Source organism: Phyllobates terribilis, unplaced genomic scaffold (genome assembly GCF_046119375.1).
Source record: "Phyllobates terribilis strain yellow unplaced genomic scaffold, ASM4611937v1 Scaffold_8__6_contigs__length_399053987, whole genome shotgun sequence".
NCBI classification, from domain to species: Eukaryota; Metazoa; Chordata; class Amphibia; order Anura; family Dendrobatidae; genus Phyllobates; species Phyllobates terribilis.
The window spans coordinates 145,423,475-145,441,125 of NW_027362768.1; the positions used below are offsets into that span (position 1 = coordinate 145,423,475).

Sequence of the window (17,651 nt, forward strand, 5' to 3'; positions counted from 1 at the left end):
TGCAAGTGGCTTTAAAGCTTGATTTCTCAGTGGTGCCATGCTGATTTACTACAAATCTGGTATAATATTCATTGTTGCTCTAGGACTACAGATGAGAGAACCCACACTGTAAAGTTCGGGGTTCGTAGTGGCCGGTGCTGAACTCCAAACACAAACTTCTCCCGAAAGTCCGTTTCAGTATTCGGAGTTCCGGGAGACATTTTCCAGCTCCAACGTTCAGGTCCCCATTGATTTCTATAGGGTTCAAGTTCAAGATCTGGTACCCAAACCGAACTTTGGACTAAAGTTAGGTCGAACTTGACTAACCCGAACTTACACTGGTCCACTCATCCCTATCTAGGACCTCTCCAGCCATGGCACTGGCAAAAACATCCCAAAAGGTTCCCTTTAATCTTTTTTTTTTTTAGGGTATGGTCACAGAGGGTTTTTTTTTTAAGGAGGTTTTAGAACAGGGAAGTCTCCAAATCACCCTAAAAAAAAAAAAAAAAAACACTTCTCAAAACATTTGGAAGTTTCCATTCAGTTTCTGTTCTAAGCAAACCAACCACTGCTGTTTGCTAATAAATTGCTTGCTCATTACTGGGTTTCGTTCACACTTTTTTTTTTTGCTCAACATTTTTTGCTGCAATTTAGAAAATGCAATGTGAACACAGCCTTAATGCCAGAAAATAAACCGTTAATTAAAAATATTCTGTGGATTATATCCACCTTGAGAGTTACTATTTTTGATGGGACTTTCAGCTCCCGTAATAATCCAGAACACTGCATCATATACACATTTCCACATATATAAAAATTGTTACGTCTGTGGCCAATTCATCTACATTGTACAATCTCAGCTCCGAGTACAGAGGTAAGAAAATGAAAAGAGGCAATTAAATCATAAAGTCTCCGGCAGTCGGGGCGTCATTATTTATTCACACGTTTGTCTTCCAGTACTTTGAAAATATCCTCCAAGGATTGGTGCACACACTGCACAAACTGCTTCACGTCACGCGTTGGATAGGCAGATACGTTGCAACCAATCCAGTCATCATGGACGCCGTAGCCCACACCAAAACCATCAGGGACCACTGGGGCAAAGCCTCCGAGCTGCACCGCGGGGCTGGTCAGGGTGCTGGTAGACAAGACGTTGTGATTAATCCGTGCATAGGCCGGATCCTGGAATAGGTCTGGAACATTCATGCCCTGGCCGGCTGCCAGGTATCTTAAGGCAAAGAGGTGTCTGTCAAAACCCTGACCTGCAAAAAGGGGAAAGAAAAAAGTCAAAAAATAAATGCAGCAATAACAATCACAGACATCTGGCCAAAACTTTAGATTGGACAGTTTTATTAGCTCCTTCATGAAATGGCGATTTTCCCTTCTTCCAAAAGAAATAGCCTTATAGATGTAGTTTTGAAAGACACCATTCATTTTACCATACAATGGCATGTAAAAGTTTGGGCACCCCAGGTCAAAATTACTGTCATTGTGAACAGTTAAGCAAGTTGAAAGGATCTCTAAAAGGACTAAAGTTAAAAGATGTCACATTTCCTTGGTATTTTAGGCAATAGAAAAAAAAGTGTTACATTTTTACATTTTAAAAAACACAAAAAAGGAAAAAAAAAATGGACCAATTCAAAAGTTTGGGCACCTTTGGAGATTTGTGTTCTCTAATAACTTTGACCAAGGTTTCAGACCTTAATTAGGGTTATGGCTTGTTCACCATCATCGATAAAGAGCTTGATAAAGAGCCAGCCATGTAATTAAGAAGTGGCAGTTAACAGGAACAATTGAGGTCAAGATAAGGTCTGGAAGACTAAGCAAAATTTCAGTGAGAGCTGCTCGTAGGATTGCTAGAGAGGCAAATCAGAAGCCCAGCTTGACAGCAAAAGACCTTCAGAAAGATTTAGCAGACTCTGGAGTTGTGGTACATTGTTGTACTGTTCAGAAACACCTGCACAAATATGGCCTTCATGGAAGAGTCATCAGAAGAAAACCTCTTTTGCGTCCTCCCCATAAAATTCAGCTTCAGAAGTATGCAAAAGAATATCTAAACAAGCCTGATGCATTTTGGAAACAGGTCCTGTGGACAGATGAGGTTAAAATAGAACTCTTTGGCCACAATTATGAAAGGTATGTGTGGAGAGAAAGGGGCACAGAATTTCAGGAAAAGAACATCTCGCCAACCATTAAGCAAGGGGGAAGAATGGATTCAATGAAATTTCAACACATTCTTGATGTAAACATAACACCATCTGTAAAAAAGCTGAAGCTTAAAAGAGGATGGCTTATACAAATGGATAATGATCCTATACACACGCCAAAATCCACAATAGACGACCTCAAAAGGCGCAAGTTGAAGGTTCTACAATGGCCCTCACAGTCCCCTAATCTGAACACCATTGAAAATCTGTAGCTAGACCTCAAAATAGCAGTGCATGCAAGACGACCCAGGAATCTCACAGAACTGGGAGAATTTTCCAAGGAAGAATGGATGAAAATCCCTCAAACAAGAATTGAAAGACTCTTCTCTGGCTACAAAAAACATTTACAAGCTGTGATACTTGCAAAAAGGAGGCGCTACTAGGTACTAACCATAAAAACCTACAAGAAGCAAAATGAAAATAAACCCTGCTGTAAATAAATAAAAAGCAAGTGCATTTAAATAAAATAGGGTTCTTAGTAACAGTTTTTGATCAAAAATAGTATGAAAGCTATCCCACCAGCGACAAGGTGAACGCGTTCGGGATAGAACCTACTCTGTCTAATATTAAAAGCCTTACTATGTGTCAAAGTTGACCTCTGTGTGAATAAGGGCAAACAGGCTCCGGTCCCAAACTGGGAACACCAGCCAAGGGAAGCTTTTAAATGTGTTGTCCAGCTCTAGGAAGGGAGGCCACACCCTGGTTTGCACAGAATGCAAAATATACAAGGAAAAAACACAAAATTTGAGCTTGGTTTAAAATGGTATACATGCAGCACATAAATGCATATTTCACAATGGCCATAAATCAGAAAAACCTACAAGAAGCAAAATCAAAATAAATCCTGCTGTGAATAAATAAAAAGCAAGTGCATTTAAATTTTTGATCAAAAACAGTGTTACTAAGAACCCCATTTTATTTATTTTGATTTTGCTTCTTGTAGGTTTTTCTGATTCATGGCCATTGTGAAACATGTATCTATGTGCTGCATGTATACCATTTTAAACCAAGCTCAAATTTTGCGTTTTTTCTAGGTACTAACCATGTAGGGTGCCCAAACTTTTGCATCTGCCCATTTTCCCTTTTGTATTTTTTAAAATGTAAAAAAAGGATGAAAAAAAAAATTGTTTTGTTTAAAATACAAAGGAAATGTGTCATCTTTAACTTTAGGCCTTTAAGAGATCATTTCATCTTCATTTTGCTCAACTGTTAACAGCAGTAATTTTGACCAAACTATTAGATACCACTGTATAATTAACTGTGAGAAAAATAAATCCAAGTGCAGTAAAACTACGGTGGAGGGAAAAAGAAAAAAAATAAATTTTAAAAGTGGCGAAATTAAAACTTTTTTTTCCTTTTACCGTACGGGGGTTTAGATTTTGATAGATCGGACATTTACGAACACAGCAATACCAAATGTGTGTATATATATTTTTTTAAAAATGGAGCCCAATACAATGCACTGTACTCGGCTCCTGGCTTCTTCTACCCTCCGGTGGCATCCCCGGCCTGCTGTAGCCAATTATCAGCCTCTGATCGTCTGCAGTCTTCTCATTCAGTCACAGCAGTCTCTGGACTGAGAGGCAAGTACTGATTTATTTTTTAGTTTTCCACCCACCTTCGGCCCATCTAGAATGTGCTTTAAACTAGTGGACGACCCCTTTAAAAAAAAACGATATGTACAAACCTTTAGAGGACGGATGTCAGAATATTACTCACCCATTGCTGCCTCTTTTGTGAGCTGTCCGTGATATTTGGAGCAGCTGTGCAGCATTTCCTTCAGCTCTGCTGAGGAATATTTAGAAGGACTCTTCACAAAAGCTTCAGAAGCCTTTTTGGTATAAACAGAAGCGGGACGGATGGTCTCTGTTCGGCCATGTTTGAAGGCTGCCGTACTACACGACTCGTAGGTTGCGGTCGTCAGCCCGTACTGCCTGAAGAAGCCCATTTGGAAGGAAAGCTGAGATACGGCGTCAGGACTGAGCTTCTGAGTTTTCAGGAACTCCTTCCCTCCTCTCTTAAACTCCATAGCTTCAATAGTCAGTGAACCCACTAACGCATCAAACCTCTTCTTGGCATCAGATACCGCCGATTTCAGCGAATCGTCTAGGTTGAAGACGAGTTTTTGGACGGCTTTACTGGAGTCCACAGCCGCGGGGGTGCTCTGGGGTGATACACTGGGCCTCTCCGTAGTGTCCTTAAAAATCTCATTTTGGAATCGTAGAACAGCAACTCCATCTCCCCACGAGTGCTCAAAGTTAATGGCCGCTGTGCCGTCCGCCGTCATGATGACGCTGAATGATTTATCAAACCAGCGATTCATACCGGATCCATGGAGCATATTGTGCGACAAGTGAATGTGATCTCTGGTTGGAAAATCATCTAGACACAGACAAAACACGGCAGAATCTACTTTCCCGAGAGCTTCTTGGTTACCATTATCATGGAGCTTCTGCCTGACAAGTGCCCATGTATTTCTATCATCACTGGTCAGATACCCCAGGGGGAATTCAGGTGCGGGGCTTGAATCAGACAGGATGTGCTTCAGATGGGCATGGATTTCTGATGCCTTCACCACGTTTCCATCTGTATCTAATACATCAAATACATACAAGTTCCCTCTCCGGAGGACCAGGAGATGTCTTCCCTTCTCGTCCGTCGACAGTTCATCCTTGTTTAGCTTTGGTATACGGGTGGAGTTAAAGAGACGGAAGTATTGAGACATATCTAAGGGGTACGCATTTACCATGTACGCCCCGTACCAAGAAAGGGCGGAAGGCACAAGACGGATAAGCTTCCTGAATTTCTGAGTGTCACTTTTTGCAGGATTCAAGTGGAAAATTTCCGGCTCTAAATAACCAGCTCGTATTGTTTTTAGAAAACGCATAGCGGAGACAGTCATGTTAGTAGCTCTCAAGAGCTGGTTGTTATACTCTGGTCTTGGATCCGGGGTGAAGGACATGAATGGGTTGGAGTTAAGAACAATGGGCTCACGTGCACAGAGATACATGTCAAACCATGGACCTGAAAGATGAAGAAAATCAGAAAGGTGAACAGTCTTAAAAAAGGAAAATGGAAACGCTTAGAGACAAGTAAAACGACAAAATCAGATCATACTCGCCCTCCCTGGTTCAGTGCTCGCTCTCCGCAACTGCTCCTGTCTGTGTTTAGCATGCAGTGGTGACATCATATCTGTCAGCCAATCAAAGATGTCAGCAGCTCCTGCCACCTACATCAGCAAAGCTGCCGAGCACAGCGATTGGCTGAAATGGTGATGTGACATCATCACTGCAGCCAAACCACAGAGACAGGAGCAATTGAGGAGAGCCGGTGCAGGACCTAGAGAGAACGAGGCCTATTTGATTTTGCCATTTTACATAAGAGCTACTGTTTGGGGATCACTTTTTTAAATTGGAAAACCTCTTTAAAAGTGAGTCAATCACAAGGTCAATTACAGATCTAAAAGGCTGTCCTGATTAAGGAGTTAGAGATGAGCAGATCGATTTGCAGAACCCCAGTCCACGTCAGTCCTCTCTGGTCTTGGACAGGAGCTGCGCAAGTTTCCTGACTTTCCAGGTTCCTCGGTGCAGCATTGGATTTGCCGGCCTGGTATGACGTTATCTGTATGGCAAAACATTTGACAACGCAAATAAGATGATCTTGAAGATCTGAAGATTTGCGCAGCTCCTGACCACAGTTAGAGGGCACTGATGTGGAGCGTGGTTGTGCAAAGCGATCTGCTCATCTCTAGTATTAATAGATCTTTTAGCTCAATTTTTCTTATTACCAAATCCCCTGCAACCATATTCAGGTAACTGATAAAATTTGGGCTGTCAGTCACCACTAAAGAGCGCTTATTACATGCTGGTTATACGGGTTGTCCAGCGAGGAAAAAAAAAAGTGTGTGTGTGTGGGGGAATGAAACTTACTAATATGATTAAGAAAAGAGCCTCAATCACAAGATTTCGATGCCAAAGTACATATTGTGTCTAATCATTTAAACACCTGCCCCGGTCCTCTTCTTCAATCAGGCTGATGCATATATGGAGGAGTTTATTGCAATAAGCCGGTTATCTGCTATATACAGCGATGGTCAGGGGCTGACACAGGAAGCCCTCTATAAAGCCAGAAGTGGAGATCAGTACCAATATCTTAAGATCGGGGCATCGTTCTCAAATCAACTATAATAATCCAAAGTTTTATTCTAACTGGAGAACCCCTTTAATATGGGAGGACGCAGTATTGTCACTCGAGTGGTGGCTTTGCGGTGTATGTTTATACAGGAAAGTTAGAGTTATGTAACAGAAGAAATTATATGTCACTATTCAGATACAGCATACAGCATAGATACAGCAGATGACAAAACTGCTCATAACCAGAATCCAGTTATAAAAGAGAAAAACTATTATGATCACATCAAATAATGTCCATTTCAGGGATATCAAAATTACTTACAGAAAGTGTTGAGGGAGGGCACCAATGTCCCTTCACGGTTGACCAAGTGAGTGTCAAATTATTATGTTGATTGCGCAATCCAACAGAAAACCAGACTGAGGCAGTGCTCTGTATGGGAGGATTCAGAGAATCTCTAACCCTGTTTATTTCTACTTAGCCTTTTATATTGTTTTGAGTATATCAATAGCCAATCACCTACAGCCATACTACCGGCTTAAACCAATGTTAGTACAATTATTACGAAAATACACATATGGTCATATTATCGTTAGTTCGGTGCATGATGGAAATTTACAAGGTTACCCATCCCGGCTCAGACTAGTCAGATAACGGGAGCAGGGTGTCTCACAGAATGTTCTTGTGAGAAAATGTTAGTATGGGAAAGATGCTTCGGAAGCATGAGAAAAGAAGGAAAGAATGCATGTTATGCAAGGAGTATAATAACATGATTTTAAAGCAAGCAGACAAAATGGAGTTGCTCTAGCATGAGTATTAATATGTCCTTTACACTTGGATAGCATGAATATTAATATGTCCTTTACAAAAGGAGCCCTAAAAATTTACTTTTAATTATTAATAGTAAAAATCTATGAAACACAGTGTTAGACACAACTCTAAACAAAGTGCAGTGCTACAGTGACATTGTGCATGATACTATATAGTACCCGGCTTCAGAAAACATTGTCGAATAATATTGCACTCAAAATCAAACGGCCCGGGAGAGAATTTAACTCCACTCATGTGATAAATATAATTGTGGCTCTGTAACCCTATACCGAGGGCACAAGTTCAACATTAGAAACACTTTAGCACAAAACAAAAAGCAAACAATATAGCAGGATAAAAAAAATATAACCAGAGTGTAAAGGTTTCTGTGTATATAGATAGTCAAGTCACAATTACATATCAGGCAACAGATCCACTGCTGGCACACGCTATCACACGACTCCCCCCATTATACTCGAGATGTGTATAAGATATAGATATACCTCGAGTAGAATATTAAAATGTTATATTGATATATCAGAGTATAATGACATTTTAATCATATAAATGTATTAAGACAACTTACTCGCACGCCCCAGTTAGGGGTTTATCTTTGACTGTTTTGTGTTTTTTATATATGTGTTAGGTGTTGGCTGTATAATACTTCAGCTGTCTTTTTGCCTCAGGCACATTGATTACTCTTCACGGACTCTTATCTGCTGATATATTTCACAGAGGAGGTTATCTTTTGACTAGGGAGGATATAATAATAATAATAATAATTTTTATTTCTATAGCGCTAACATATTCCGCAGCACTTTACATTTTAGAGGGGTCTTGCACAAACAATAAAAGACATTACAGGATAACAATCACATAAATCAACAGATACCAGGAGGAAAGAGGGCCCTGCTCCCATGGGAGTGGTGAATATTCATGGCCTTTAATAGCGGGCACACTGACAGCAGAGCTCAGCAGGAGCCGCGCTGCGGCTACAGTGTGCGCGCTATTAGGGAGAATGAATGCTCACTGCTCCTCACGCACGCAGTCCCAGTGTGGGGAGCAGTGACTATTCCGGCACAGAGCGGGACAGCGCTGGAGCAGAGAGGAGGTGAGTATAATTGTTTATTTTTTTTCTGTGCAGCGCGACGGGGATCAGAAGGTGCCAAGCATACCAGGATGAGGGGGGCCATACATACAAGCAGCCGCGCTGCAGGCAGTGTGTGCCGGCTATTAAGGAAAATGAATATTCACTGCTCCCACGTCCATGGGCGTGGGGAGCAGTGAATATTACTTTTCTTTAGTAGTGTGCACAGTGTAGGCTGCAGCAGGCGGCTGCTGCTTCTTGTGCTCCGCCGCTGTCGCTTCCCCCACATCCCACAGCATATATGTATATCGGACTATAAGACGCACCCCCCACTTTCCTCCAAAATTTTTTGGGGAAAAAGTGTCTTATAGTCCGAAAATTACGGTAATTTTTAGGGCCCCTTTCTGTAAGTAAAAACTATTATGAGGCAATACTTAGTCATGTAATTATTAATCTAAATCACTATATTAAGGGACTTTTAGCCCTTTAATGCCTAGTCATTTCTGTTTCGCTTCTCTGCATTTTAAAACAATGAGAACTTTATTTTCTGCTATATATTATATAAAAAATGATGTTTGGTGGTCCTGCTAGATTGCAGGGGAAACACATTAAACGCTGGCACAGCTGCTGAGTTTTCCCAGGTAGTTTTGACATTGATGCACATTATGTTCTTTTGATGGGGCATTTTTGTGACACTTTTTCAGACAGATTCTGGGTGAAATCCGCCTTAAAACAAACCTTATGTGAACATACAAGTGCTTCTCACTAAATTAGAATATCAAAAAGTTAATTTACTTCAGTTCTTCAATACAAAAAGTGAAACTCTTATATTAGAGTCATTACAGACAGAGTGATCTATTTCACGTGTTTATTTCTGTTAATGTTGATGATTATGGCTGACAGCCAATGAAAATTAGAATACTTTATAACAGCTTGAAAAATGTTTTTAAAATCCAAAATGTTGGCCTACTGAAATGTCTGTTCAGTAAATGCCTTCAATACTTGGTCGGGGCTCCTTTTGCATCAATTACTGCATCAATGCGGCGTGGCATGGAGGTGATCAGCCTGTGGCACTGCTGAGGTGTTATGGAAGCCCAGGTTGCTTTGATAGCAGCCTTCAGCTCGTTTGCATTGTTGGGTCTGGGGTCTCTCATCTTCCTCTTGACAATACCCCATAGATTCTGCATGGGGTTAATGTCAGGCGAGTTTGCTGGCCAATCAAGCACAGTGATACTGTTGTGTGTAAACCAGGTATTGGTACTTTTGGCAGTGTGGACAGGTGCCAAGTCCTGCTGGAGAATGACATTTCCATCTCCAAAAAGCTTGTCGGCAGAGGGAAGCATGAAGTGCTCTAAAATGTCCTGGTAGACGGCTGCGCTGACTTTGGTCTTGATAAAACACAGTGGACCTACACCAGCAGATGACATGGCTCCCCAAACCATCACTGATTGTGGAAACTTCACACTAGACCCCCAGCAGCTTGGATTGTGGCCTCTCCACTCTTCCTCCAGACTCTGGGACCTTGATTTCCAAATGAAATCCAAAATTTACTTTCATTTGAAAACACCTTGGACCACTGAGCAACAGTCCAGGTCTTTGTCTCTTTGGCTCAGGTAAGACGCTTCTGGCGCTGTCTATTGGTCATGAGTGGCTTGACACAAGAAATGCGACACTTGTAGCCCATGTCCTGGATACGTCTGTGTGTGGTGGCTCTTGAACCAATGACTCCAGCAGCAGTCCACTCCTTGTGAATCTCCCCCAAATTTTTGAATGGCCTTTTCTTAACAATCCTTTCAAGGCTGCGGTTATCGGTTGCCTGTGCACCTTTTTCTACCACACTTTTTCCATCCACTCAACTTTCCATTAATATGCTTGGATACAGCACTCTGAACAGCCAGCTTCTTTAGCGATGACCTTTTGTGGCTTACCCTCCTTGTGGAGTGTGTCAATGACTTCCTTCTGGACATCTGTCAAGTCAGAAGTCTTCCCCATGATTGTGGAGCCTACTGAAACAGACTAAGGGACCTTTTTAAACGCATCGGAAGCCTTTGCAGGTGTGTTTTGTTAATTATTTTAATTTACTGAGATAATGACTTGTGTTTTCATTGGCTGTAAGCCATAATCATCAACATTAACAGAAATAAACACTTGAAATAGATCAATCTGTTTTTAGTGACTCTATATAATATAGGAGTTTCACTTTTTGAATTGAAGAACTGAAATAAATTAACTGTTTGATGATATTCTAATTTAGTGAGAAGCACTTGTAGCTTTAAAGGTGTTTTCCGGTTTCAGAAAACCCATGTTCCCCAGCTAAAGTTTGCTTTAAAACAAACAAAATGTTTTTCACTCTCCCTCCCTGAGAGCGGCTGCTGCTGCCGGTGTGTTATTGTTTGCAGCGCTGACGTTACATCAAAGAGCGCTGCAGCCAATAACGGAGCTAGGCGTCACTGCCTGAGTCAACGGCGGGGTCTGATCAGAGCCGCTGATCTCACCGATTGGCTGCAGCTCTGTCTAGGTGATGTCAGCACTGCAGACAATAACAAAGACTGGGAGCAGCAGCAGAGACTCAGAAGTTTTCTCTTTTAATGTAGCATTGTCAAAATGTGCAGTCGTTAATGGGTTAGATTGATTATATTACTGAGGCCTGCACGGTCACCATTTTTATTTTCTACCTGTTGGTACAAATGAAAATGAAGAGACAGGGATTGTGTATTGGACATGACAATGCCTTTGTAGCTTTTATCTCTAAATCTCGGTGTTTTGTTGCTTCCTATTTCATTTGGACTTTTACCGGAGATGTAGCTGGTGTGTTTGTTCTGCTTGTCTTGCTGGACGAGCTGCTCGTGCAGCTGTTTCCCCACTCCGTTCTGGAAATTACGTGCCAGCTGCTCCGTCTTGCTGAAAGATATAATGATCGTTATGTTGGTAAATGCGATAACTCTAATAAACGGGCACCCGTGCTATTCGGACATTACGCCCCCTACCTGAACTGCTCATCATCTAGGAGAGGTCGCTGAGCGTTTAGGTATCTTTTTATCGTGTCTTCAAGTTTAGGAACTGGCAATCTGGAAAACATAGGGGAAGGAATTTGTACATAAGTAATTATACTAAAATGCATAACAATTTTTAGAAAGCCAAAGCTAATGAAATGACACAGAGATACAAGACCTGGCCCCAGTGCAGACTATGGACTTGCCACCTGCTCCTAGTAAAGCAGATTAGCAATCTACATACGGCTATCGTGCATATATTACAATAAAGCCTGTGTATGTGCAGAATCATGCTCTACAAGTAATACAAGAATAGTTTGGCATGTTACTACCACTCATATTTCTTATTGTAAAAGTACATTAAAAAGGTGGTCTGCAGCACAGAATGACTTTTCAAACCAAGTACAGGCGCTCGGTGCACCCTTGGTGTGGCCAACCAGTTCAGAGCACCTTTCCACTTGCTTGTTTTCTGTCCATCTCTGCCTCTAAAGCCAGAGCTGTCAATCAAAAAGAAAAGGGATTGAAGACAGAAAAAAAAAACAAAACATGTAGATGGGAAGGTGTACTTAAATCTGTGCCACGAGTGCACTGAGTGACTGTGTTTGGTTTGAACAGTCATTCTGTGCTGACAGATTCCCTTTAAGAAGAGATCATACAATACGGGTTAAGGAGAATGAAGCAGAGCTCCAATAAGAAATACCAGGAAACAACCAGAAAAAAAACAAAAAAAAAACCCCACAACCCCCCCCCCCCCCGCAACCTAATCCTAAACACCCCTTGTAATTAAACAGTGCAACTGTTTACTGCAGGGATCACACATGTGACATCAGGCGTGTAGGTTATATTTTTGCCTGGCATGCTGGGTAGCATACCTGTGGGAGAACAGGGGTTGGGCAGCATTAATAGAAGGTGGGGATCCAGCTACTGCAAGAATCTTCTTTATAAACATCTTTTATTGATATGCTCTAAAAAATATAAGGTTAAAAAATGGAAACACTTGGGCAAAAATATGGAACGTTTCACAAATTTGTGTGGTCTTTGCGCAAGGATGACACGCAAATTCGTAAAGCGTTCCATATTTTTACCCAAGTGTTTCCATTTTTTTAACCTTCTAGAGCAGTGTTCCCCCAACTCAAGTCCCCAAGGCCCACCAAAAGATCATGTTTTCAGGATTTCCTTGCTATTACACAGGTGGTGGAATTATTGTCGGTGCAGGTGATGTAATTATCACCTGAGCAATACTAAGGAAATCCTGAAAACATGGCCTGTTGTTGGGCCTTGAGGACTGGAGTTGGGGGAACACTATTTCAGAGCATATCCATAAAAGCGGTTTAATAGGAGATTCTTGCAGTGGATGGATCCCCTCATTTTCTTCTATTAATGCTGCCAACCATTGCTCACCCACAGGTGTGCCACAGTGTATACCACCCAGTGCCCCAGCCCATGCCCTGCCCTACATGCCTGATGTCTCTTGAGTAGCTGGATTACCCTCCTTTTCTTCTATTATTGCACAACCTGAGAACAGCTCCGGGATCCTATCTGTGCACCGCACCCATCAAAGAATCCTTACCTGAACTGATGTGAATATTTTTTTTTCTCTAATGTTTGGCAGCATTGACAACCATTAGTGAAATTAAAAAAAATAAATAAATAATTATTATTATTTTTTATTTTTTTTTATACACAGTCCAGTTGTTGATGTGGCCCAAAACCCAGCCAACCCTGGCATGCCAATGGCTGCCTGATTTTCAAGGTCTGGTCTGCAGGATTTTGGCTACAACAGGCGGACAGTGTACTAGGAGTGGATTTGCGCAATGTGCGGGAAAGTAGAGGACGACGGCCATTTCGCGTTTTCACAATGCTTCTACGGGTCGTTCTCTACCGCACACCGCGTGAATGTCCCTTAAAATGGAATAAAGGACTTTACTTTTAGGAAACGGTGAGCGCCGCTTTTCTTCGCCTTCGCACAGACACTATTTCTGTTTACAGCGGAGCACCACCGTTATTCCTACCCTTTTCCTGACAAAAGCTCACAATAAAGGGACAGAAGTATAGTGCATGATTGTCTGGTGCTGTTAAGCTTAACCGTACCGCAGAGACACTTTGATAGCTAAGTTTATTAGTAGGTTAACCACGTGGGTATAATCTGCCACATGTCAACAGAAAAATAATGAAATATAAAAAAAAAAAGTTGTGATTCTTTGAATGAAAAAATAAATAAAAAATACAGAAACTGGCTGTGGTGGGAAGTGGTTAAAGCAATACTTCAGGAAAATCCGGTTACACCTAGTGCAGAGTATGAGACAGCGATGCAGAAGATAAAGGTTACTAGGAAACTGGTCTGGACATAAGTCTGGGCAGTCGGCTGAGACAGATGTTCGGTTTTCCATGTATATGGATTCCTAATGGCTGCTGCGTCCACTGGCCTAGTTATTATTAGTGGACTCAACTGCTGTGTATGAACAGTTCTTACAATGCTCTAGCAAAAACATGCAACTTTGCAATCTATTTTATGTAGTAATTTCCCCTGGTCTTCAGGATCTGTTTGCAGTCTTTTAATAGGATCCTTAGATAATACTTCCAGTAGACAAATAAGTAATAATCTGCCGCCATCATGCGATAAGACACAAAGGTGTAGGCTTTTTAGTGCAGTACAGTTATAGGAGCTGAGAATTGTATTCTTTGATGAAAGCTGAGCCGAGGTCTTGAAAACAATCTGTGAGGTATACAGAGCGTACACATTTTCATCATATAAAATAGCAGTGTTAATTTGCTGATGCTCTGACATTCTTCACTTTGCATCTACTGGAAAGAAGAGAAATGCAGATTCCCACCTGGGTAGACTTTTCTGGAAGTGCATGGTCGGCACAATGCTTTTGTGCAAGTATTCTGTGTCACCGCTTCCAGAGCTATATGTCCTGAGCAAGACAGAACCTGGGGCACAGGATGAGCCTCCTTTCAAGAGGCAGGATTTAGTCAGGAGACGAGCCATTTCTGCAAACTGAATCTGGGAAACCTGGAAAAGAACAGAAGTCCGGAGAATTAGAGATATGGGTACAAGAGGGGGACATGCTCAATGAGGCCATATTCCCAAATGCAAAAATGTGGCATTCTTCTTGCATATTTTCTGTTGCAAAATCCTTTGAAGCAGAGGTTTTTTTAATGGAAAAATACTGCAATTCCTCACTGTTGTTTTTTACATTTTTTCAGGCTCACTATTGAAGTCTACAGCCTTGTTCCCATGCATCGTAAAAGCTGCATTTTTTTGTGCAAAAAATTCTCTGCATTTAATAGTTCAAGCAAAGTCAATGTGATTTCATAAAAATTAATGCCTATCCTGTGGGTATAAAGACAGAGTGGAAATGTGCGGTTTTTGGTGCCTTTTTTTTTTCCTTTAAAGGGAACCCGTCACATGAAAAACCGTTATTAACCCTCAGATATGGGGTTAATTTGAAGTTAGTAGTGTTCTGAACCTGCCTGTTGCCAGCACTTTGAGCTCCGCTGATGGGAGTAAATGAACTGTATTCTGCCCGGCAGCGTTCAACGTTTAGTCACTGCTCTGTGTATAGAGAGCAGCGGCTGTAACCGCGTCCCCAGCACTGATTGACAGCATTAGACCCGGCTGTCCGTCAGTGCTGGGGAGCAGTTACAGCTGCCGCTTTATATTCACAGAGCAGTGACTGAACGTAGAACGCTGCCGGGCAGAATACAGTTCATTTACTCCCGGCAGAGTAGCTCACAGTGCGGGCGTCAGGTAAGTTCAGAACGCTATTAACCTCATATCTGCAGAATAATAGTGTTGCCTTTTTTTTTTAAATGACAGGTACCCTTTAAAGGCTTCTATGGGAAAAAAACAGTCAAAAATGAGTTGCGATTTTAAGTTCAGAATTCATTGATTTCTAGACTAGAAAAAATAAATATCCAAGAAGACAATAGCTTCTTCCCATCTGCACCAAAAATGCAGATCAATCAAATGATAATGCCATTTGGAATTTTGGTCTTATGCTGAAACACTGACGGCTGGAGACTATAGCGAAAGAACTGGCTGGTCTGGCGCATCCCTTGGCCGGCTTCTCCAGCCCCCACTATTTTATTGACGGGTCTCTCCCACGTGCGTGTACGCGGCATCTGACTAGTGTCGGGTCTCTCCCACGTGCGTGTACGCGGCATCTGACTAGTGTCGGGTCTCTCCCACGTGCGTGTACGCGGCATCTGACTAGTGTCGGGTCTCTCCCACGTGCGTGTTCGCGGCATCTGACTAGTGTCGGGTCTCTCCCACGTGCGTGTACGCGGCATCTGACTAGTGTCGGGTCTCTCCCACGTGCGTGTACGCGGCATCTGACTAGTGTCGGGTCTCTCCCACGTGCGTGTACGCGGCATCTGACTAGTGTCGGGTCTCTCCCACGTGCGTGTACGCGGCATCTGACTAGTGTCGGGTCTCTCCTTATGGTCCTCAGACAGTTTTTCAAATTAAGTTCACTCTAAAATGCTTTAGGGTTTCAGTAAAGGACAATCGCACAGCCCGGCTCTGGTTCGAGCAGCATGAATCTAATGATGGGTTCTCATTAAAGATGTTGTTCACTACTTTTTAAGAGTCCCCCAAGGTATTATCCCAGTGATTATAAGACGTTTTGTAAATACCTTGCTGTGTCCTTGCCTGTGAGTGGCGCTATCTTTGGCCACTCACAGGCATCACGTGAACCCCCGCTGACGTCACGTCAAGTGAGGCGTGACATAAAAGCCACGGTCACCGCGGTGGCGGCTGGGTTGTGGACGGGGTTACCCCGCGCGTCACACCCAACATCTACCGCGCTTTCCCAGTGAATGAGGAGAGTGAGAGAGCATGGTGGATGCTGGGTGTGACACGCGAGGTAACCCACCCACAACCCATCACTCACTGTGGAACGCAGAAGTGAGTCACCCCTGACTGCAGCCAGAACTTGTGACATCAGCGGATGTCAGAGCCGGCTGCAACCGGGGGTCACATGATGCCTGTGAGTGGCCACCGATAGCGCCACTCGCACGCAGTAACTGCAAAGCAAGATATTTACAAAACGTCTTATAATCAAAGGGTTAATACATTGGGGGGGGGGGGGTCTCTTAAAAAGTAGTGGACAACTCCTTTAAATACAGCACAAAAAAGCGCAGTGTTTACAAGACATAGGAACATGGCCTCAATAGGGCTGAGCTGCGAGACCTGGTACAGCCGCTACCAAATGTAACCTATGAAGACCCTTTCAGTCAGCCAATCAGTGCAGGGTATCCTGGTGTCAGACCCACACAAATCTGATCACCTAAGTCACCAAAAAATCCATGATAAGAGAAAAAATAAAGGACTTTCCCTTCCCAGAAACACAACGCTTCCATCTACAGCCCTGTACAAGAGAATGGAACCAAGCTGCAATACCAGACACAGCCTATGGACAAAAGGGGGCACTAATTTTGCACAAGACGGCAATCCTTATATTTTGCTTACAGGATTGTGCGGTCACATGTAAGATGGCCATAGACACGTATACGAGGGTCACATGATTTGGGGGTATCAGCAGCTCCTGGGCACCGCTTCTCCGCTGCACAGGTCGCTGCTTCTATTGCACGGTTTATAGCAATGTGAGGCAGCAGCAAAGATTCCAGAGTTTCTCAGCCCAAAAGTGAAATGACAGGTGTGCAACACCCTCATCCTTCCGGCAGGGGGCTTGCCAGGTCCCGTTCCTGCCCCCCCCTGAAGTTTTAGTGTCCCGCCATACCAGGGTGTATGTTCTCTCACTCCGCGACCCGGCACCGTCTCCTCGTCTCTCCTCTAAACCGTCCCGTTTACCTTTACCCTAGTTCCCTCCTCCCCTCCTCTCACCTCTGTCCCGCCCCTTCTGTCCTCCCCGGCTTCAAATCATGGTTAGATGTAACGCGGAATTCTGCTCCCCCGGAAACGTTCTGCAGAATCGAAAGTTCCGGGAATGTCACATGACCATGCAGAAAGTCAGCGCTTCCTCCCTGCTCAGTGGCCGCAGTCACTCACTACTGCTGGCAGATTTTCAATTATTCATCCCCTCTCAGAAATAGAAAGCAAATTTTGCAAGATATTTTTTTATTTCTTGTTTTGTTTGTTTGTTTTCTTGCAACATTTTGGAACAGATGTTAAATGTAAAAAAAATTAATTTTTGTTATTATTTTTATTAATATTATTATCTATATTTTTTAATGTCTATATTTTGGTTGTAATTTTTACCGGTCACTTTACCCGGCTTTTGTTGCCACACTGCTGGAGCTAGAGCTTTTTTTATTTTGCCATCAACATAGATGTGCGGCTTATTTCTTTTGTTATTATTTTTATAATTTTATTATTATTAATATTATTATATATTATTTGTGGGACGAGTTCTGTTCCATGTCTGCTACTTGCTAGTGTCCCATATGAAATTTTTTTTTCTTCTTCCAGCTAAATCA

General features: G+C 42.5%; 1 protein-coding gene across 1 annotated transcript; it reads right to left on the reverse strand.

Annotated features, from left to right (window-relative positions):
- Nucleotides 1-386: 386 nt before the first annotated feature.
- CPT2 (carnitine palmitoyltransferase 2) lies at nt 387-17,076 on the reverse strand. Its single transcript, XM_073643456.1, has 6 exons — nt 16,955-17,076; nt 14,042-14,223; nt 11,202-11,282; nt 11,009-11,115; nt 3,906-5,210; nt 387-1,241 (listed from the first exon to the last, which is right to left on the reverse strand). The coding sequence occupies exons 2-6, from the start codon at nt 14,197-14,199 to the stop codon at nt 910-912; spliced, it is 1,983 nt and encodes a 660-aa protein (XP_073499557.1). The 5' UTR covers nt 14,200-14,223; nt 16,955-17,076; the 3' UTR covers nt 387-909.
- Between the last annotated feature and the right edge of the window lie 575 nt (nt 17,077-17,651).